The sequence below is a fragment of the Furipterus horrens genome, unplaced genomic scaffold (assembly GCF_987537825.1).
Source record: "Furipterus horrens unplaced genomic scaffold, mFurHor1.1.pri manual_scaffold_1, whole genome shotgun sequence".
In the NCBI taxonomy this organism is placed as follows: Eukaryota; Metazoa; Chordata; class Mammalia; order Chiroptera; family Furipteridae; genus Furipterus; species Furipterus horrens.
In genome coordinates this window covers 140,389,879-140,414,226 of record NW_028327171.1, presented here as the reverse complement: position 1 = coordinate 140,414,226, position 24,348 = coordinate 140,389,879, and the positions used below count along the sequence as shown (strand labels likewise).

Below are 24,348 nucleotides of genomic sequence, written 5' to 3'. Positions count from 1 at the left end.
TTCCCAAGCCTGATATACTGGCACAACATTAAGGAATATTTCTGCCTTCTCCTTCCTTATGGTACTCCAAAAAGGGAGCAGTCCCAGAACCCTGAGCTCCCAACTCCCCACCTATATTCCCATCTGTGGGCTCACTGGTAGTCCTATCTTCCTCTCTTAACAACTCTTTCTATTTAACAAACACCTCTTGCTAAGGGTGCCAATATTTTTGGAATGCTCTTCAAATGCCTATGGCCTTGGCTAGTGTGATCATTATATCTTCATTCTACTGTACTGCTTCAGCGTGTATACCAGGGGTGACAGACAACACATTGGTTGGAGAAAATCCATTTTCTGCAATTTTTCATTGAAAGCATCTTTTGGTGAGAAAAATAAATAGACCTTCTACATGACTGTACTCATAAATCATGTTGTTTACATAATGAATTAGAGTTTAACTAGGAAATGGTGGATTTTAATCTTTAAGCTTTCAAACTTTTGACCCATTTAGTTAGTTCATCAGCATAACCAGGTTAAGTCTCCCAGATTACAAATTAGCTCCATTCTCCCTCATCTCTGTTATGTATTTTTGACAAATTATGGAAAGAATACCCAGTAATGGGATCTTTGTCAGTTAGATTCCAAATGAATCAAAACTATGAGGAAAACTACTCAATAGAGGCAGTTAAATGTTCAAATAATGTGACGGTGTTATCATCATTTACCCAGGAGACAGCCTCCACATGCTTTTCAAAAAGATGCTATTCTGCTTTTAGGACAGAGGGCCATTGCAGCTTCTCAAGTAAATTTTAAAAAGGAAAACAAAGCATCTAAAACCACAAACTGAACTGCTCAGCCACACACACACACACACACACACACACACACACACACACGGACACACATCAGGCAATTATGTTGGTCATGAGGTATACTTGTGAAGGTTTTTTTGGCTGCAATAGAACGAAAAAACTGTGGTCATCTTAAGCAAAGAAAATTTATTTGAATAATATTGAGAGATGGGGTGGAAAGAAACTCAAAGAATTTACTGGGAACTCAAAATTATTTACTAACAAGTCAAAGAAATTACTGGAGTCTGGTGGCACAGTCTCAGAGATGTTTAAAATCCAAGGGACTTAGGAGATCCATAAATAGGAAGCAAGAAATAAAACAATTGTCTTGTAAGTCTGAGAACTGGGTCAGGATGCTATTTTCATTGTCACCTCACCAGTAATAGTGTCATAATGACTTCTATTTACCCAATGCTTAAGATTGGAATTTCCAGCGGAGGATGACCAATGGTGAGATTAAGTTTAAAAATGGGTTGGGATGAGAAAAAATATATGTAGCTCTTATAGCCTCCATAGCAGTCAGCATACAGTTGGAAGTATTCTCCCTCCAGAGTGCTGCTCACAGTCGGCAGATTGTTGCCCATTAGGTTCCTATCATATAACGGAGGGGCAGTGGGTACTGAAGAGCAAAACTAATATTCTCAACATGGGTAATCTCAATAATTTAACTGAATTCGTTCTTTGATTTTAAATGATAAGTGACATTTAGTTTTCCTTTAGAGGATTAGTTTTCAGACCAAAACTTTCAGATTACTTGTCAAAGAGTCCTGTTTCTACTCTTTTAGGTTTTCTCCACTTTCATCCTTACCACCTTCTCTTTTTTCTCCTTTAAAATACTCCCTGTATGAGTATCCATTGATCGTTTTCCACAATGTTATTGAGAATTTTTGGAGAAATGGGTGATTTAAGTAAGCGCTATAGTTTACTGGTGGCTTGTGTCTTTGAATTAAGATGCAGAAAAATATGCCTAATGCTAAAACACTACTGAATTCAATCTATCTGAGGTGCTTCAGAAGATACTGCATCATCTTATGATGCTTTGGACTTTGATTAAACATATCAGCTACTGCTTTTGGTACATAGGTATCAAAAATTGGGCTGATTCTGTGTTGCATCTCTAACAGATACTGGAAGTAAATCTCTCTCATTGTCTTGTTTACTTGTGATTTTTTTAATCATAAGAGGCAAGTACAGGAAAAAAGCTTAATTATTTTAACTTTTAAGTAGTTTAGAATAAAAATAAATAGAAGTTCTAAATAGATACACTTCTGTGTATAGTTTCCCTCCACATGTTTACTCATATTTTTGCATCTCATCTACCTAACAGATTTTAAAGTTCCTGGTAGATAGTGATAATGTCTACTCTGGAAAGACTGGGGGATTTGCCCAGACTCTGTGGAGAGGTTCTCCCCTAGAAATGGTAAGCTGCAGCTTCCAATTGAAGTTGAACAGTTGGCTGCAGGAGTAGTATCGTTTCACCAGAGTGGCCCAGTATCAGTGACAGGCCAGCTGCCATCCAGAAAGGACAGCAGAGTTCTTCCCCCACAGCTCCCATTTTCCCATTTTTAATCTTTCTCCCTGTTTTGGGTTCCCAGGAGTCTCTGCCTTTCCCAATTTCACCCCAAATCCCAAACAATACTTCCATGAAGTACCCTTTGGCTCCTTCTTCTAACATTTGAAATTCTCATGGAAATAGAACTCAACTCATTTTGGTTCCAATTAATACAATGGACATTTTAGTAAGTCCACTAGCCAGAAACAAATTTGTAGTTTAAGTGAAAAGTCTGTTAATCCAAATGGAGCAATGAGTATGAAATATTTTTTTGTCTGTCTACTCTAGACAACAACTCTGTCTTATACTTTTCCCTCTCCCTGCTTACCCAGCAGCACAACACACTAATACACACGTATACACACATACTCCCCCCGACATGTATATGCTCTGAATCACAACCGTATAGAGAATGGTTTAACCAAGTGAATATTGCTTGAGTTTTTAATCAACCTATTCAGTTCATCCATCCCTGAGTATTTTTCAATGCCTGCTGGGGATAAAATAATGAATAGAACACGAGGTCTTCACACAGCCTATATGTAAATGGGGAAAACACACACACACACACACACACACACATTAATATGTAATATATGTGAGATGGTGATAGGCACTATGAGAAAACAAATCAAGGCCAGGAGATAGAGAGCTAGTGGGAAGTGTTGTCAGCAATGACATCTCTGAGGCAGGGGCATTGAACAGAGACCAAAAAATGTGAATGGATGAATCAACACAAAAGGAGAACACACGATCAGAGGGGCAGAAGCACATAGGCTGTTGGGGTGAGTGGGTGTGTTAGAGGGGCAGCGAGGCCAGCGTGACTGGAGTGAAGCGACAAGCAAGAGGTGTGGTTGAAAATAAAACTGAACAGGTAGCCTGGGGGCCAAAGCAGGTAGGACCCTATTTGTCAGCAAGGATATCAAATATTATTTCAAGTATGATTTTATTCTAAGTAATTGGAGATTATTGAACAGGGGAGTGACAGAACGCGATTTCTGCTTTTAAATGGTCCTTCTATTACAGTTGCTATGTGAAGACTATATTTGGAGGGTCAAGAAAAAAAGTAGAGAGGCCAGTTTGGGGGGCTGGTAAAATATTCCAGGAAGAGATGATGGTGGCTGAAAGGGATTGGATTCAGAATATACTTTCTAGGTGAGATTTTCGAGCAGCAGAGACAATGTAGAACAGAGGGTGACTCAGCTGGTAAATGGCAGTAATATTTTCTGAGGGAGAAAACATGTGGGAGCTGGGGAGTCAAGGGTTGTTCTTGATAAATGTGAGGTGTCTACCAAAAATCCATGAGATAGCAAAAGGACATTTGAAATGTTAACTCTGGAGCTTAAAGCTAAAGCTTTAAGTTTGGAAAATCTACAGATGGAATTTGGAGCCACAGGACTGGAATAGTTCAACCCTGGAATATTTGAATAGTCCCCAGTAGTCTAAGAAGGGGAATGAAAAGAGAACTTGAAGGAGTTAACATAGGAGAAGCCCAACATTGTGAAGCTACTGAGAGAAACAGACTTCACCAAGGCAGTGCCCACTAAGTTTCCAAAAGGAAGAAGAAACTACAAATAAATAATAATTCTAAAACCACTGAAAGACTTCATGTCCTGCTTCCATTCCTTTCTACCTCTCTCCAGGTAACATCTTCTCTAGTCTACTGGATACAGCTCACGGTCCAGTTAGAATATATTACAATAATAAAATAATAAAATTATACTTTGGGGATAAAAAGAAGACTAAACCAGAATAAGGAATTCAGGGTTGACTTCATGAAGTTGTTAAATTTGAGCTGGAAGAGTAAAAATGAATAAAAGTGTTTAGGTAGAGAAAATTTGAACAGGATATTCAAGGTGAATGAAACTTTATAAAGTAGAATGAGATAAATGTAATTTCTGCCACTTGTATTTCTCATATTCTATTACATTCCCTTCTGGTTGCCAAATGAATACATGAATGAATAGGTAAATGAATGAATGAATACAATGTATAAAAGAAAGTGATTTCTATCTAAAGATTGTGCCATGATCACTTAGTTATGAAAAAAATATGTTCCAGTTACTTTGCATTCGTGCATTTTGGAAGGTTAACATGGCCAAATTTTGTTTAGCAAAGACTGATTATTTAGATTTTCAGTTGACAATATTTTCAGCTTTCATTTGCCTGTCTTCCTTTCACTGAAGTTACAGAAGGGGCCAAAAAAAGGGAAGAGAGATAAAATTCAAAGATGACAAATTTTGCTACCTTATCCTGTATTTGTTTGTGTACACTTTATATTCTTAAAATAGAAATTGTTCAGAATTTAATTGTTCAGTCACATAACTTACTGTAATTACTCTGAAGATAACACTTGCTGATTAGATTGTCTACTTATTTGACATGCTAGGAACTTCACTGGGGGTTGAGACTACTATGAAATCAGTACTTTTATTTCTGTTTGAGTGACAATTCTAAAGAGAAAACTTGATACATACAATTTATTCAGATACGTGACTAAATTAATTCTGAATAATTTAATTTCCCTTTTTAGCTCAATGAATATGGACTAAAGCTGGAAATGTCATTCAGTAATTGATAAAAGTTGAAAGATTTTTTTAGGGTGGAGGGAAGGGAGAAATTTTGACTCACTTCAGATTTAAGTAAGATCTAGGAAAGAACATTGTACTTTTCCTAATCATGGCATAGATTTGTGAGTATCCCAGATGGTAAGACTTCAATTTATTTGCATGAATGCATAGTTCAATAAGAAAAGATTCAAATTTAGTTGGAGTAAAACAGCTTAATGATTTCAAATATTACTTGTAATATATTAATATAACAGGTTTGAATATCTATAATGGAGTCTCTTTCATTTGGGTCTTAAGGGTGTTCTCATAGCCACTAATGCTGAGTGCTAGGTACTCGTTGAAGTACCCAAAAGGAAAGCACTTTAGGTTAAAAGCATTTTCTCTTCTCAGCCTCAGGTTAAAAGCTATTTCAGGCTTCTGTTAAAGGCATTCTTTAGTCCTCAGCTTATGCTTAAAAGTGGCTTTTGATGAAAAGTGCCTTGAGGCAGGTAGAGGACTTTATAATAAACCATATTAAGAGCTGGGGAACCATGCGGTTCTGTGAAAGTGTTAGCTAGATCCTTGGAGGCGTGGTGTAAGCTCTGAGCAGCTTTGCTCATTCCTGTGGGCTGCTCTGAGCAGTGCGATCCACTGGTTATTCTATGCAAAGAAACTGAAAAACATTTCCAGGAATGTAAGTGGAGAGAAGGGCTCAGGAGCCCAAACTAGTAGGTCATGCATGCATTTCTGAAAACATTTTGCTGCTTTTGGGCTTCCAGTCAAATACAATGTATGTGCCTCTTTTTTAGCCTTTACTATAGAAAGTATCTATGCAGTAACATTTCTAAAACATCTTATCCTGTCCCAAAGCTACCCACAGAATTGAATAAATAATATCTCACTGTGAGACGGACTTTGCATATTTTACATTTTCTGTGTTTATTGCACACTCTTCATTTACACTACATTCCTAGCTAACAGAACCTTACATGGTAGGAGATAGTCACATATAAGGATGGGATGAAGTATCTCAGTTGGGTCTGCCTACTGAACTGGCAGAATGACGTTCACCACCCGGATGTCTAACTGTAAGCATTAATATTAGTTGGTGAAAAGAGCTTATGGAAGTCAAAGACAATTCTCAGAGATAACAAAATAGTACATATATTCTAGTTAAGTCCCAGGAAGTAGATACGACTCCTGTTGAGAAAAAGGCCTCAAAGTCCTCAGACAGAATGGCAAGAAACTATTTTCTCACTTTGTCAGACTCAAAGTCTAAGAGCTATTGCTTTAGGCCCTAAATTCACATGCAGGTGGTTGGGGAGAAGGGCAGCCTTCCCATCTGCTGTGGCACCGGAGTATATCTGGAAACGCAGTGGGAACCAGAGGGATGGTGCACTGTTAGGCATCTGGAAGGTTTTGTAGGTTCAGAAGCTCCTGGGAAGTACCTAGGCAGTGAGGCAGCCGTGTCTTGGAAGATGCCGGGGGTGGGGGTGGGGGTTCGGGGTGAGGCTTCCCTGGTTAGTTTACAGGCAATGAGCTATCAAAGAAGAACATGGGGCAGGCAGTCCTCATCATATGCAATATGCTGCAGGTGCTCCCAGAAATAGCTAGGGACACCTTGAAGACAAAGAAAGGCGGTGTTGCTATGATTACACAGGTGGGAGCCATGACTTGTGATATTTGTGTTTTATGTCAATGTTACTTCATTCATATTTACAGGCTGCTGGGGCATGGTCCATTGAGGTGAGATAGGAAGTAAGTAAACTTGGATTAAAAAAAAACAACATTAATTCCATATATGGCTTTCTAATATATCTTTCTATTGGTCTTAAGTTAAGCCAAGTTGGCAGGGTTTGGAAGTGATTTTTTAAAAAATACTTATTTCTAAGCGGTATCTAAATTTTGGAAGACAGAATCACATCTTATACATCTTTGTGGAACCAGTCAGTGTCTGGGCCACTGTTTGTCACATGGGAGGTCCTCCATAAATGTTCACCAAATTAATCAGAATGATGGGTACTAAGTGAATAATGAAGTCCAAACTCCTTAGCTTGGCACTAAGGAAAACCCCTGCCACAGACTTCTCATCCTAGCCACTGTTTCCCCTGCTTTCCCCCAACAGTGCACCCCCAACATCTTATCCATTTCTCCACCTGTTCAAATGTGTAAGTCAGGACTCAGTTTAAAGCTGATAAAAGAAACATTAATCTTTCCCACAGTTTTCCCACTTGTAATCTGTGACCTGAATGCCCCTTAAAGCATCTGACATTTGATATATTTTGCTGTATTTATTGTACATTTATCTGCCTCACTCATTACCTGGGGGACTCCATTTTATGTAACTTTGTATCCTCTCAGAATGCAGTGTTTTAAAGAATATGCATGAGCAGGCAATATGAATAACAATCAAAGCATAAAGGCATGCAAGCATAGTTCTCCATCCTTGTTATTGGTTAGTGCATGCAATGCTGCGAGCACAGTGCTAGGCACACAGAATGCTCAAAATGTTGGCTTTATTAGTACCTTGTCACAAAAATCACACCATAATTTATCTGTTTTGCAGTTTTCAGAAGGCCTACTCTGCCTTCAGGAGAAGGAGCATTTGTAATATGCTATGCCATAGTAAGACTAGAAATAGGTGTAGAGTATAAGAGTTAATAGTTACTATTTACTATGCTAATTGATGTTTATACAGTATCAACAGTCCTAAAAAGTATGATCTGGAAAGTGTTAATGCAGAAAATTTCATTACCTTCCCCAAATTCACAAAGCTAGTAAGTGGCAGTACCAAGACTAGACTTCAAATCCACTTTAACACTGGGTGATCTTTATGGCTTAATGAAGGCAATACATCGGTGTCCCGAGTGAAACACTGTACAGCACATATAGCTCTTTCAAACAGCTCAGGGAGAGTTTGTCACCGCCGCCTTTCCCTTCACACCGTATGCACCCAGACCCGATGTGGCAAATAGTCTTGCATATATTTAATTATTTCAAACGTACTTCATGTATTTAAACATGATATAAAACTAAGTCCAGTTTTGTGTTTGGGTGTTTCTCTTTTTCAAGAATAAACTATATTTCTTGTTAGACATTTTGTGTGTGTCTAGGATTCTAGGCTGGTCTTAATTAGGGCAAGAGGCAGGGACTGTGCTTCAGCAGAGGCTGCCTACACCATTTTCAGCCTCCAGATGGCATGCCAAATTGATGAGTACAGACTCCTTGTAGCAGACCTCAGATAAATACCCATGATTCAGCTTATTTGTGAAACTGGAGCTCAACACATCCAGTGTCATCTCAGACTCTTCACTTGGAGAATTGTGTCTGGGAGACAGAAGCTTCCTCTAGATTTTTGGTAGTTTCATGCTATGACAACTGATTGTTGGAACAGATGGCTTTGGGTTATCACAGGGGAGTGCTTTCTACTTAAACTTTACCCAGAACTATTTACTACATCTCCACAGTTCTTCAGATAAGACACCCCAACTTCCAGACTTTCTCCAATGGGCTATTTATTCTCTGTCTTCTGGTCCTGGACCAAGCTTGTAGTTCCTTTCCCCCCACTATCCAATTCTTGTCCATCAGTCCCTTCTGAGGCCACAGGTCCCTGGCCAGGGCTGCTGCAGTCCATTCTGTCCTCCATGCGACAGCATGGGACAGGCACACCTACGGATGCAGTACCCTGATAACTGGCACTCCGCAATCACATTTGGAATACTTATATTCTTTTACTGCATAGCCACCCTTGGAATATTTTCTCCATCTTACTGTGGCATCTTGAGTTCCACATAACCTCATGTACAGATGTAGTTGTCTCCTGTCATGTGATTAACAATATATTTCTGACCAGTATTATTTTTCTTTAAGATTATTCATTCATATTATACATATGCAGTCTTTCTGATAAAATGGGCATCAATGCAAGTGTGTACATGAGTAAAGGAAACATGCTAGAGAATTTGAGCTATCTGACATCATTGGGAATTCTGTTTTTGATGAAGAGAGGGCCTAACCTTGCTCTCCGCAACCCCAAATATTTGACTTCTTATGTAAACAGATATAACCAAAATGAGCTCTCACTTCCTCTTTGACATGTTGTTTCCAAAAAACATTCGGTGAGGTCTTGTCAAATTTTTTACATAATATTTAATGCTCTCTTATGCTAATTAATTTTTTTAAGATGGAAAATTGTAACATGTCCAGTGCATTTAAAATGTGGAATCACAAAAGATGTAAACACAGTATTTTGCTGTTCAGAGAATGAATGTACGAGGTGGTACAAATGACGAAGTATAGCTTGTCTGAAATTTAGAATATTCAGAATATGAAGATATTTAGATGTCCTCCAGATATTTTCAGACCATTGCTTTCTTATTTCTCAGCCTCTAGTTCCATGTTAGATTTTTTTCATTATGAGGTTAACTGAGTCCGGTCAGCTCCTGCCTCCATCTTTTCTTTTCCTCCTATGAGTTTGAGTTCCAAGTTCAAAGGGACAAGTTAGGAGTGATATATTCAAGTTAATGACCCTCACGTGTGTTTAGCTTGGATGACATCTTCTCTAAAATCTCTCCCCTATCTAATATGGTTAGATAAGAAAATCATTAAAAAATTGGAGCTCAACAACTGTTGAAAGAGAATGAAAATTTTCTCTTGTGCTCTTACATTTCTAAGGGAAATAGATCTTATGAAAACGTCAAACCTTGTAGCAGCCTCTTAGATGGCTATCTGCACAAGTTATCCATCTCCACACAAAGCATGATTCAATGGCTGCATGCATCTCAGGAAGGCATAGAATTAGGCAATTTTAAGATTTAGTCCAGCTTCATGGGTTATAATTTGGGGCAAAATTTGAGCAATAATTATGTAACATATTTTCTTATAAATACTGGTCAAATACATAAGCCTTGTTTTGTTTCAGAATTAGAGCATTGTTCATAATTTGACTATCTTACATGTCTGAACATACATATATATTAGTAACCACCAATGTTATTGTCAAATATATCTAGATCATTTATTCCACTAATTGTAATTAACACTTGATATTTGATACATGTTTGGTATATGCTAGTTGGGCACAGGTTTCAGTTTTTTATTTAAAAATTAATATGGGAAACAAGCACATGATATTTAGCTTTATATTTCTTCAATAAACCTCAACTTAATTTTATTATAGATTGATGTTTTCTCTCAGCTATATAAAGTGCTCCTAATAATTTTTCATGGAATATCAAAAGTATAATATTAGAAACAATTGAAAATAGAATGGGGTTAAGTCCCAGTATTGGATAGGAAAAGCACTGAACTCTTGGAAAAATGTAGTTGAAGAAGGCATGTACACACAGGCCTTTCTTTCTTTCTTATGGACCTCTTTAAATTTCTCTGAATTCTTTACTGGGCTTTTCCTCTAAGCTACAATTAAATTGTGAAAGTACATTTTATAAAACCTTTTTTTTTAAAAAAAAAATATGTGTTGCTGATTTGAGGAGCGGGGATTGGGTCGGGGGTGTTTCTTAATTCCCTTTTGTGTTCTTTCATTCCTGTGTAAGAAGAAAATGTTCGGATCACCTTTTTAAATAACGAAGACAAATAACTGTTCCCAGGAGAATAAGAAAGCAAAGAAGAGGTTTTGTTTGACTTATCTGTGATAAGGCACTTTGGAACTTTAGTTTTTGTGAGTTGAAGAAAGAGATGTACACAACACTCCAACCCTTCTATTATGACAGTTTATGCTTCCTATGCAGTTTATTTAACTCAAATGCCTGGGAAATAGACACAATTACCACCTTATAGAATGCTACTTAACTTTAAATGTTCCCTACAGACTAGAAACCCACTTCATCAAAATTTATCTCAGTTTCTCAAAAAATTTTGTCTGCAAGCTCCTGAATTTTCCTGTGCAATTTAAAAATTTAACTCAGCATTGCTTAGAAATAACTGTGATATAAAAATAGAGAAAAAATTCCCACATTCTGGGAGTTTGTTCACAAGAATTCCTATGAAAGAGCTGTGTCCTATGCCGTGTACACTTTAATCATTCACTCTTTCAGCTGTTATCAATTTAAAACCAATGAAACCCCCACACTGAGTCCATTTGAGCAGTCAATTTTAATATCTCGAGGCATCTGTAGTTATTCTGAATTGGCTGCAAAAGCAGAACTAACAAGTTAAGCTCTAACCATAAGTCGACATCAGGCTGGTAAACCATACATCAAACACAGACAGTTAGTCAATACTCCAGTATGAAAAACCAACTAGCATTTTTAAGAAGAGCAATATATTCATAATATGTTTGGCAGCCTGGTTTGCAGTGCTTCCTTGATGGCTGTGCATTTAACTTTCTAGTCAACAGGGTGCTTCTCACACCAGCCAAACAACATGTTCAAGGGAAAACTGGTCAATCTTCTATTTGTGGGTAGTGTTTTTAAGTGTGAATAAAAGTGATGGAGGAATGTGCCTTCTGTGAATAAGAATCTAGAAACTATCTTAATAGTTGCTTTTTATAAGAAAACTCTTTCAACCATATGTTCTGGATCTTTGAGCACAGTCTCTATTTCAAATATTATGTCATTGTCAGGCCATGTGTCTAATTTTGTGTTAGGAAAATATGGTTACTTGAAATACCTCTTTCCCTCCCCAGAATGACTCCATGACAGGGTTGTTGCCTCCCATAGAGAAAAAGAGGACAATGAAGAAGGAGGAGTATTCCAACAAGATCAAGGCCGTCATCACTTCAATCAAATCATTTCCAAATTTCAGGGGCTGGGGGCCCTGGGCCAGGAGGAGTGAAGGGTGTTTATGACATGTAGCTGCCTATTCCCAGAACTCTTTTATGTACTTTTATCTTCAAAAAGAAATAACATATTAAAGGGAAATATCTAAGGAAGAATAATGCTACATAAAGTTTATGTTTTCAGATCTGTTGCCCCAGAAAATGCTTTGATAAAACACACTTAGAGCAATATAGTCAATTTCAAAGAAAAGTTGGGAGATATACCTCTCCACATTGCAATTTGACTAACACTGACAGACCACCAATTATGATTATCCAAATTCTGATATGGCCTCTTGCCGCCTTCCTGCAGAGAAAGATAGAAAATGCTAGTATAGCACTTTTGCAACAAGAAACTATTTTTTCTGATGACTAAATTCTACAGAGACTGGTTAAATTTCAATGTCATTAATCAGTTAGAATAAGTCAACAGGCAGCAATTTTTAAATATTGAACAAAAATTGCCCCCCACAAATAAAATGATATAGTTCCTTTTGTCTTTATGTTGAGAATTTACAAAATATAATTGATTTATAACAGACATAAATTGGAAGCAAAATATTTGTAAGCTAAACTTTCAATGACATGGAAGGAGATAAAAGAGCATGATCTTAATCTTAGGATATGTCAGAATGAATTGTCGAAATTAACACTTTCTGTGCCTGTAGCAGTCCGCACATCTGGCTGAATGTGAACCCTGGTGAGGAGACAGTGGTTGCGAGAGCTCTGATATGTGCTATCTTTAAGACACATTCAATGTGCACAGAACGTGAATTCTCAAATCCCACTCATACCATGAGTGAGAAAGGAATGGGACCTCTTTCCTCAAGTGCTATAGAAAATTCAACTCATCTCACTGCACGGAAAGCATTTATTCGTTCATTTGGTTAGAGCATCCATCTCAGGTCAGAATGAAATTCTGTTTTCCTCCCCTCCATTGTCCACCTATGACTAATGAGATCAGCAGCTAGCACTTTGTGTAAGCCGTGGAATTATAAAAACTGCAAAGGAGAAAGTGAAGAGCCAGCATTGGCTTTGGGTACAGTTCATAGGGTCTACAGAGGCCCTGAAAGGCTAACAAAAACTAAGTTGAAGAACCTTTCACTGCCTGTGAAGCTGGGTTTAGGGTTCACAAGGGAACTATGCAGTAGGAGAAGACCTGCTGGAGAACAGCAGGGTATCAATTAGAAATGCTAACCTTTACAAAGGGGGTTCTTGTAAACACTGATGAGGGCCCTGCATGCTTTTCTTCTCTTCAGGTGGTTTCATGGAAGAAAGATTTAGGATGTGATTAAAGGATTGAGATGGTTATGGACCACCTCTCCAGAGGGCAGCAGCTTCCTGACACAAGAAGGAAATATTGCATTAGCATGACTTGTGGTCATCTGCAACTAGTTGAGGATACGCCTGAGACAGCTTGTAAATCTTGGCTGGTGCAAAGTCAGGGATGGAAGGAGAGGTTTTGTATCTTTTCTACAATCTACACCCACATACAATTTGAGTTAAAGCACAAGATATGCTTAAATCATGGTATGGATTCATGTTATGAAGGAAACCCATCTTTACCAGTTACTGTTTCTTACTGGTGTTCATGCTCTATTACTTCTTATTTTATAGAAGCCGGAAGGCTTAGAGATAGTAACTCATACTGGCACCAGAATTAGACTATCTGTGTAGGGTATGCCAAAACACTGGCGAATCTTTTAAGGATAGATAATCCATAAAAGGAATAAAATCAGCATCTTCTGATTTTATTCATTTGTCCATTTAATATGGGTTTTAGAGGTCATTGGCTATAAATAAAATGCCAATATGCTGGCTACGAATCAAATGGGTCTTAGTCATCCTATATTCCCAGCATTTGGCATGGCTATTACCTTGTATCCAGTCAGTTTTAGGACTAAAGCCTGATACTGTCTGGCATTTTCCTTTAGTTAAAAAAAGGAGAAAGATCTTGAGAACTTGATTCAAAGGGCAAGAAATAGAATTTAAAAGAATAAAGAAGAATTATTACTATTGATATTTGCAAATACACAAGATGTAGTGAGTTATACAAGGAAATTATTGGTCAAAACCATTTTTAGATACTAAAAATCAAATATTTATGTCACTATCTCAAATACTATTAAATTCTAACTAATGCCTGTGTAAAAAAAATCCCTCTCCATAAGAAAGAGAACCACAGGGGAATCAATCTGTTATTCTGGCCTATTCTTTCTTCCCTTACCTAATTTGCTTTCATTTCTGGACCTCATTTTTCTCTCGTTGCTCTAAAGTTATCCTGCTTTCCATATCTCATAAGACCTGGATCATTTCCTCCCTGGGTAACAGGCTTTTAAAAGACATAGGCTTAACCTGCTACTCAGGTGCACTTTTCTCTCAACATTTGCCATCTCTCACAGTGACCTATATTTTATTATTTGAACAAAAATTAGCCATATGGTACTCTATTACTACACATTTGCTCCCAAGAGCCTTTAAATAACAGAAACTTCCTGGAAACTACAAATGCAAGGGAACCAGGAAGCTTATAGGCCAAGATAAAGAAGCTTAAGGTTGGCTATTAATTTTGGCTAATATTAAATCATGACACAACTCACTCGAAAGGATCACAGTTCAACTATGAACCATATAAAAGTTTAAAGGAAAGAAGATTTACAAGATATTTTTAAGGACATTAGTGGATATTGTGGAAGTTGTGAGAGTATTTCAGGATGAAGCAACGATAGACCCATGCCCCAGTATATAAATTCAAATACAATTATTCTCAGGCTAACACTGATCAAGTGGCAAAGTTGGAGCACATCTTTACTCGAAGGTATATTGCAGTGTTGCTCCTATATTTTTTTGCTCAAATTAATAATGTGACAGGTTGGTTACTCTGTCAAATATCAGTTCTCACAAATTATTTAAAAAATACTTTCCACTTAACTCAATGATTTTGCTATTCATAAACAAAATTTAGGGTAATAATTTGTATCTGCATTTTGAATGGCAAATGTTTCTTTACTTCTCAATACAATTAACATATTTTACAAAAGTACTATAATTTCAAAGACATTATTTTCTCATAGGACAGAAACTTTAAACAATTAATTGTGTCTGTGTCAGTAATTAGTTAAATGTTCCAGCAATTAGATGACACTATGTAAGTGGGTATAACTAGGAAATAAAATGAGCTCATGCTCATTTATGTATAAAGAGTGCCATGATAAAAATTACCAAAAATATAAATATGAGCCAACCACAAATTATGTTTATACTTCTCTCAAAGTAAACAAGTTATTCCTGCCTTTCCTTGACACTTATTTGGATTACTTTCTCAATCTTTAAGGGAATACTTGGGAAAATATTTTTCTGGAGCCATAATGGTTATGATTTGCTGCATAAATCTAAGTAGCAAAAGAAAGAAGATGGGAATGAAGAAAGGGAAGAGAGATTTTTAAGAAGGAGGAAAATAAGGAAGGAGAGAAGAAAGAAAGGAAGGAAGGATGGGAGGAAGAAATGGAATTGAATAATTAAGGTAAGTTGGGCTTGTTAGTTTATTTTGTTCATTAGATTCCAATATGAGTGAAATCATATGGTATTTGTCTTTCTCTGACTGGCTTATTTCACTTAGGATAATGTTCTCCTGCTCCATCCATGCTGTCACAAAGGATAAAATTATTTTTGTTTTATGGCCATGTAGTATTCCAGTGTGTAAATATAGCATATCTGTTTTATCCATTCATCTACTGATGGACACCTGGGCTGCGTTCAAATCTTGGCAATTGTAAATAATGCTATAGTAAACATAGGGGTGCATATATTCTTTTGAATTACTGTTTTGGGTTTCTTCAGATAAATTCCCAGAAGTGGAATCACTGGTCATAAGGCAGTTCTATTTTTAATTTTCTAAGGTAATTTCATACTGCTTGCCACAGTGGCTGCACCAGTCTGCATTCCCACCAGCAGTGCAGAAGGGTTCCCTTTTCTCCACATCCTTGCCAGCACTTGTTGTTTGTTGATTTATTGATGATAGAAAAATAGAGACAGAGTCATAGATGGAAGCAGACTGACAGCTCTGGGGGCGGATTGGGCAGTGGAGGGATCAAGAGAAAATGCAAAAGAACTGATGGACATGGAAAGCACTGTGGTCATTGTAGGGAGGGGGTGGGTAGAGGTGGGAGAGGGAATAAGGGAGATAAATGGTAATTTTTCTATCATTGTAAAAATTCTATAAAAATTGATTCAAGAGTATATAAGTCATTTTGTATCTTTTGGAAATATTTGATGTTCGAGGCAGATATGAGTCTCTAAAAATCATCCTACACTGAAAGCATATCATTGGCAAGTTCTATACATGTACACAAAGATTTAGCTATTTTGCAGCTCCATTATGTAATAAGAATAGACAGTTATTGCCTAACAGACATTTGAGTCAAATCACTAATGTGACAGAAACAAAATAAGACAAATATATGAAAGAAAGGAACCTGTGTGAAAATGATGATTCAAAGAACCAAAAAAAATAGTTTAAACTAATAATAACAAAGGCCAAAATGATAACAAATTTTATCTATCTTTAAAAAAATTACAAAAAGTATAGCCTATTTTCTATTTTCCCACTTATTCAATCAATTAATATTTATTGAGTGCAAAGTACCATTCTCATTGTTAGGGTAGTCAACAAAATTTTTGCCCTTCTGGCATGTTACAGAGTGAAATATGTGAAAGAAAAAAAAAAGAATAGAGAATAAGAAAGGCATCTAAAAATTAGAAATAAATTGCTAAAGTTAAAATTAAATTATAGGTAGACAAAAGGATAAAATTGTGAGTTCTGTAAGAGTATGAGAAAAATCAATTCTGATGATCTAATACACACATCATAAATATCCACTCTCCCTGAAAAAGGAAGCACAAATTGATGGAATAAACATCAACATAATAATAAAGAGGAAAAATTTCAGAGTTGAAGAGAATCACAATTCTTCAAGTTAAATGCTAAGCATAATAAATTTTTGTCTTCATTATAGAATCACAAATAAAGACAAAAAATCACAAAGATTCTGAAAAAAAAAAGTAACAAAAGTAAAAAATTGAACCTACAACTCTGTGTTCTAAAGGCAATGGAATTTTATTTCCAGCCAAACAATTGATCTAGTGTATGGGGCTACTGAAAATATTTTTAGACATTCGAGGTCTAAATGAGTTACCAGAGCTGCTACATAATAATAAAAGAATTTAAAGCAATAAAGACAAGGGATGGGATTCAGAACACAGTGAATACAACTCAGAAAGTCAGTGAAAGGAAGTCACAGGGTGATAAAGGTGAAGCCTGAAAAGCAATGATTTCAAATTAGTGGAAAGACTTTAAAAGGCATTCTGGGGACTAGACTATATAGACTGTTTAACTGAGATAATTAACCTCTTAATGATGTTTATACCCAGAAAACAATAAGAAAATTAAACTGTAGGGGAAAATGTCTGTACAAGAAATTCACAATCAAATAATACATCAAACTAAAGTATAGCATGATTATAAGTCAATGATGGAGTACAAACTTCAAAAGTAAGAACATAATTTATGTAACACATAAGACACAGCATTGGACCTGTGGATATACTAATCCAATTTGGCGCATGACTTGGCCAAAGATTGCATATTATTTACATGAACAATATGAAGTATATGCTGTTGACTAACTTTTTCACATTTAGATGCAAGATATGGGGGTAATGAAAGGCTTGATTGCGCTTCTGAAACAGTATAAACATACTCATATAACCTTCAAATGTAAAAGAAAAGAAAATCTTTTTCACTGTGATCAAGGGGCATTAGGCTGAGAGTCACAGACGTCATAATATTGTAAGAACAGAGAAGGAATCTGATGCTTGGCATTATAGTAGACAACCTTACAGAACTGTAGACTTATGAATGCTGTTTTTTAATTTCTAACTTTTAGAATCAACTATAAGTAAGTTATAATTATAGAAATGAGTGGAATAATACAAATTTTTATGATGTAGAGGTACAGATCACAATAGAAAAGGCAAAGGAGATGAGGGAGGAAGAAGGCAATAAATTTCTCATCACGTTAATGGAAGCATTAAGTCTCAGTTTTCTGTGGTTAATAGAACAATAAATAGAGATTTAAGTATTCTGAATGTTTAAGAGAAAGCCAATGGAAATAACCAGACCAGCTGTATTTGAGCATGAGTAATTGGGGGAGGGGGCTTGGTAGGTGAGGTCTTATTTAATTGAGTTGAATTCATGCCTATTGTAAAAAAAAAAAAAAAAAAAAAAAAAAATCCGAGGTAATATCTAAGCTTGACAAATCAAGACATGATAACATTAAAGGTAAGAAAAATATTGACAAAAATAAACTAACCTATGCCCCAAACAACAGTAATGTAAGATATGGCAGCAACCACCAGAAGAACTACAAATAGAAGCATTTCCAAGTGGTGCCCTTTTTTGGCATCACAATGTATCCCTCTCATTAATCATATTAAAGGAATTAGAAAATGTAGCCACATCAAGTGCTTGTTTCCAGATCTAGATTTGAGCCAATGAAATCACATATTAGCCAAGTCTCCATGAGTATTAAAAAAAAAAAAGTTTTGAAGAAAGGGTTTGTGACTGAGTTTAGACTATATGATATTGGAACAGTTCTTTTTTCACATTTATGCCGGGCATTATAAAGTTAATAAAGCACAGCACTCCCTGACCCACAGTGGGTGCTCAGTAAAGACTGACTGAATTCAAAGCTCAGGCCTCTCAACTTGCTGGTTACATTACACAAAAGATTAAACACTTTGAAAAGTGACTGTAGCCCTGTAAACTGTATGACCCAAACTATCATGCTCAGTTTCTTGGACCTTAATAGTAAAGGCCTGTATTATAGATCTGGATGATTAGACAATTTAAAGAATTTGGTCCATAATCTTTGGACAAATGCACCGCAGAACAATTTAAAAAGCCATTATACCTTTTTTCTAAATAGTTTTCCTTGAAAGAATTAAGTCATTTTACTTAGAGAAATTAACCATTTAACAGTCATCATTAATTTATTTTATACGACTTTTTGTAACCTTTCAAAAACCCTTATTTCATTGTTTATTCAAAGTCTTAGCCTTAGGGATGCTAAGAAAATAAAGTACTCAATTTTAGTGGGCCTGTAGCTTGAAAAATTGGTTTAATGCTTTTATTCCGTTAAAAAAAAATCTCAGTAAGACCCTTTAAAAAATTCACAGTTAAAACTGAAACAAACCCAAGAAGTGACTATATTTGCATAACAATCCACATTTGGAATAAAATTCCACTGAAGGCAATAATGGCAGCTTATCAAATCAGAATTTCACAAAGATTTTCCATAGCCCTTCTAATGAATACTGGCTCATTGGCCAGATACGGTGAGAAATTAATGGTGCTCTGAGAGAGGAAGTGTGCACAGCAGAGCATGTTCAACGGTTCCATTGCATCAGTATGGAGACTGCACTAGGCATCTGGCTCCTATGCTGCTTTCTGAGATCAATTCTAGAGTTCTACAGTTACTACTTCTTTAGTATTTTGATTGAGCCAGAACCTGCCACTGAATTAAAATGTTTCATTTTGCCAGTATCATGAAAAATGTAGAGTTTATGTCAGATTGAGATTGTTTGGGCTAATAACCTGGTTTTATATATTTTCAAGATGGCAGGTAACCTGCAACTGAATCCTGTCTAAGGAAATCATGGCCTATGGGATGAATTCTAAGGTAGAAATGGAGACAGTAGTATATATTATTATATGTAATTGAGTCTGTAGAGGACAAATACTGTCTGGGGGCACTGCAGAGGACATTTTCAGTGATTAAAAGTGAGATGAGCCACTTTGCAATATGTACTACTTCTACCCCCAAATGCTTACATTCTAAGAATTTTCCACTCTCTTAGTGATATCTATGCACATGCTTCACAAAATCTCACCTTCCAGGATTTGTTCAGAATGCAGATGATTTTTATGTTTCAAAATGGACTGAAATTGACAGGTCACTTACTGTAAACTGTTTAAACAATTCTCATATTAAGTTTGCTAAAAACATGAAAATCTGCTTTGCCTTTTTCCTGAGAAATTATTGTATACTAAATCACCTTTTGAATTCTATAAGAACCAGTCTTTCAACTTTGTTCTCAGTGTTTGTTTCAAGAATTTATTTTATCCATTTTCAAAATTTTTCTTATATCTAATTTTCAAAACAAATTTATCAGCTAGAAAATCTGAAAAACAGTGAGAATAATAGAGTTGACACGTTTGTGTTCTTGGTCAGGAAAGTAATATATTTTTTGCTGTGCCATGTATAAAATAATTCCCAGTTACAGAAATCTATAACACTGGTTTAATCTATCCACCCATCCTTTCATCTATCTGGCACACTTACAGTAATAACAACAGTAATAAATAATAATAACATTAATAACAGTGGATATTTATTAAATACTTGTGTTCCACAACTCTGTTAAATGCTTTATATGAATTACCTCATTTATTTCTCTCAATGATTCTCTCAATGGTGGGTATAAGTATTCCCATTTAACAGTTGAAATATCTGAGGCTCAGAGAGATTATAACTTGTTCAATGTCATTACAAATGAGCAGTAGAGCCAAGGTCTGTTCCTGGTGCAGAGCTCAGATCCTCTGAGGGCAACAGTGGGTATTTTTTTTCAACAGTCCTATGATGCATGGTTTATTTTCTCAGGATTATTTTTCTGGACAATTATTATTTTTTCTCTCCTATAGAGCAGAACATTTAATAAGCAACCAAAAAAGAGTAAAATATTTCTAATAGCTCTTTATATCGGACTAGCTATGGACACAGAGGCACATTCACTTAACACTGTTACAGAAAAAGTATAAAATGTCCTATACCTTTAATAAGTCCTTTTTCCTGTAGAGTTTTCAGGGAAGGTCTTCGGGTAATAAACTTCTTTAATCTGCTTTTAACTCGTTTTTTGTCGCTTGTATCAGAAGCGCTGTGATGCAGTCTGAACACTGGAGATTAAAAAAGAAAAACAGGTTAGAGGCTTTCAGTAAATTTCTCCTTTATGATTATTACTTTATGCTAATATGAAGAGAAAATAGTAGCTATGGAATGACTCCCTGAATTAATGGCTTAAGCCCTTCTGCTTAGACAAGGCATACGAGTAAAAATGTGCCCATGTGAAAGCATTAGTTCTGCTGCAATATGAATGTGCAATGAGAAGGTGGTTAGCTCCATATAGTCACAATTTATTTTTCTCTTTTATTCCATGGTAGTTAATATGAAAACCTTTACTGGACAATTCTACCTACCTATATCTATACACAAAATTATGTTCAAATAAAAACTCATCTAAACAAGGGGAATGCACTTTAGAATTGTTACTTTTAATTAAATATGATTATATATTGCCTGTAGGTAATTCAGGCATTTTCAAGGGTCCTGTTTGCACAAATAATTTTGTCAATCTTTTTTTTTAAAGTTAACCCCAAGTGCTGTCTTTTTCTGAAGCAGATATTTTTTATTTTTCTTTCTGATGTCAAAATTAGTACCAGTTATAGGGGAAATTCTGAAACAAAAGTTTATTTCAAAAATTTTCCAAGTCTTCAGCAGTCCCCTATCTTCAGCTCCTTTCCTCACCTTTATCTTTAAAATTAGGTATGTGTCAAAATCATTCATGAACAAATATTTGCTGAATGTGTACTGATCATCAGGTTCCATGCTGAAGGCTATGAATGCAATAATGAACCTAACACTTAAGGTCTGGACCTTCATTAAACATAGAGTCTAAATATATTCAAGGTATCTTATTATGAATGACTGATGGCATTTATTATCTGTATAAGACATAGATATTAACTGGGCCCTCTATTGTCTTAACCCAATTATTGACATAATGTGAGGATTTGGGGTAATTTATTAGGTGCAAAAATACCTCTTTTCCTCTCAAATTATACTTAAGAATAAACCAACCATTTAAGTGGGTTAAAATAATATGTGTACCTAAAATAAATTGAAAACTTCCTATGTGCTTGGTACTCTCCAAGGAAGCTTACATGATATAACTTTATTCAATGTAAGCTCCATGTGGTTGAGGGTGTTTGTCTACTTTTGTAAGTGTTTCTCACTAATGTGCCTCTAATATCTCAAATATTGTTTAGCATATAGCAATGTTCAGCCAAAGTTTATTGAATCAATTCTCCCAATGACCTTTTGAAATGTGTAAAATAAGTCTACATATTTTAGAGATGAAGCTGAGGCAAAGAGGCTAAGTAGCTTGTCCAAGGTCAAGTCTGGATATGGGATCAGTCTCACAGAATTTTGTCTGGCATTCTAATTTATTGGAGTATTGGTGAAAGAATGGGAGGGGAAGAGAAATAAAAATATCAGGAGCTCAGTTACTCATTTAAAGTTGAAAGTTTTCAATCAAATACATATTTTAAAGCAGTTATTGGGTGAAAACTGTCTTGCTAACTTCCAATTGTGAGGAACCTAGACATGAGTCATCCTATCCCCTCCTGATAAACTCAAAAAGAGAAAGAGAGGAGAGAGAGAGAGAAAGAGAGAGAGAAAGAGAGAGAGAGAGACAGACAGACAGAGACACTGAGACAGTTTCTGGAGGAAGCTGAAGCTAGAAAAAATAAATTGCCTGAAATTAGAGGATTTGAAGTCAAATGTTCTTAATGGGGTCTGAAAGGAACCCACAAAAGTGCCTAAGGGAGACTGTCTGCTTTAAAAAGTCTTCCTGAAACTAGACCACCATGTTACACCATACACAAGAATAAACTCAAAATAGATAGACTTAAATGTTAGACTTAAAACCATAAAAATCCTAGAAGAAAACACGGACAGTAAAAATCAGGACATTTCTTGTAGCAATATTTCTTCTGCTACATCTCCTCAGGCAATGGAAAGAAAAGAAAAAAATAAACAAGTGGGACCACATCAAACTAAAAAGTTTTTGCACAGCAAAGGAAACCATTAACAAAATCAAAAGACAACCCACTGAATGGGAGAACGTATTTACATCTGTAAGGGCTTAATATCCAAAATTTATGAAGAACTTATGAAACTCAACACCAAAAAGAATAACAAACAAATAATGTAATTTAAAAATGGGCAAAGGACCTGAATAGACACTTCTCCAAGGAGGACATACAGGTGGCCAATAGACACATGAAAAGATGCTCAGAGAAATGCAAATTAAAACCACAATGAAATATCACCTCACACCTTCCAGAATGGCTGTCATCAATAAGTCAACAGACAACAAGTGCTGGCGAGGATGTGGAGAAAGGGGAACTCTCATTCTCACTGTTGGTGAGATTGCACACTGGTGCAGTCACTGTAGAAAGCAGTATGGAGTTACTTCAAAAAAAAAAAAAAGAAAATGGAACTGCCTTATGACCCAGTGATTCCACTTATGGGAGTATATACCAAAAAAACCCCAAACACTAATTCAAAATAATATATGTACCCTTATGTACAAAGCAGCATTATTTACAATAGTTAAGATTCGGAAACAGCCGAAGTTCTCATCAGTAGATGAGTAGATAAAAATGCTGTGGGACATTTACACAACAGAATACTACCTGGCTGTAAAAAGGAACGAATTCTTACCATTTGCAGCAGTATGGATGGACCCAGACAGTATTTTGCTAAGTGAAATAAGCCAGTCAGAGAAAGACAAGTACCATATGATTTCACTTACATCTAGAATCTAATGAACAAAATAAACTAACAAAATAGAGACAGACTCATATATACAGAGAATAGACTGACAGCTGTCAGAGGGGTGGGAAATTGGGGGGCTGGGTGAAAAAGTGAAGGGATTAAGCAAAAAAAAACAAAAAACTGGTAGACACAGACAACAGTATGGTGACTACCAGAGGGAAAGAGGGGTGGGGGAGGTTGAAGAGGGAATGGGGGAATAAATGGTGATGGAAGGAGACTTGACTTGGGGTGGTGAACACACAATGCACTATACAAAAGATGTATTATAAAATTATACATCTGAAACCTATATAATTTTATTAACCAATGTCACCTCAATAAATTCAATAAAAATAAAAAAAAGAAAAGAAAAAAGTCTTCTTGGCCCAGAGTATGAGAAGCCTTATTACAACTGTTCAAATAAAGACACTTTTGCATCCTTCTTCCCCTAGCTTTAACCACAAACTTGTTGCAAACTTGTATTAGCAAGATGGGAAGTCAGGATGCAGAGTTAGGCTAAGGAAAAGAAAGAAATCATCCTGCCTTCCGCCCACTTAAGAATGGAATTTTGATTTTAAATAAAGTTGAAATTTTGATTATCATGAGATTAGGCACTATTAAATACTGAATTAAGACTATACTTGCCACTTAAAAGGATCATAATACTTTATTTAAAGCAGGGTACCTAACCTGCATTATCGACATTTTAGATCAGAGAGTTCCTTTTTATTTTTATTTTTATTTTTTGTATAGGGTTCTCCTGTGCAGGAGGAGTAGAATGTTGAGAACCCTCCCTGGCTTCTACCCATAATATGCCAGTAGCCCTCTTCATTTGTGAACATCAAAAATGTCTCCAGACATTGTTAAATGTCTTCCTACGGTCTGGGGAGATGGGAAGAAAATTGTTACCTGCTGAGAGTCACTGCCT

General features: G+C 36.0%; 1 protein-coding gene across 1 annotated transcript in view; it reads right to left on the bottom strand.

Annotated features, from left to right (window-relative positions):
* Positions 1-24,348, bottom strand: part of ARHGAP15 (Rho GTPase activating protein 15) — a 643,467-nt gene that overhangs the window by 247,236 nt on the left and 371,883 nt on the right. Inside the window, exon 9 of the mRNA XM_090267320.1 lies at positions 20,597-20,719. Coding sequence (XP_090123446.1) covers positions 20,597-20,719 — 123 coding nt within the window. The remainder of the gene's footprint in view (positions 1-20,596; positions 20,720-24,348) is intronic.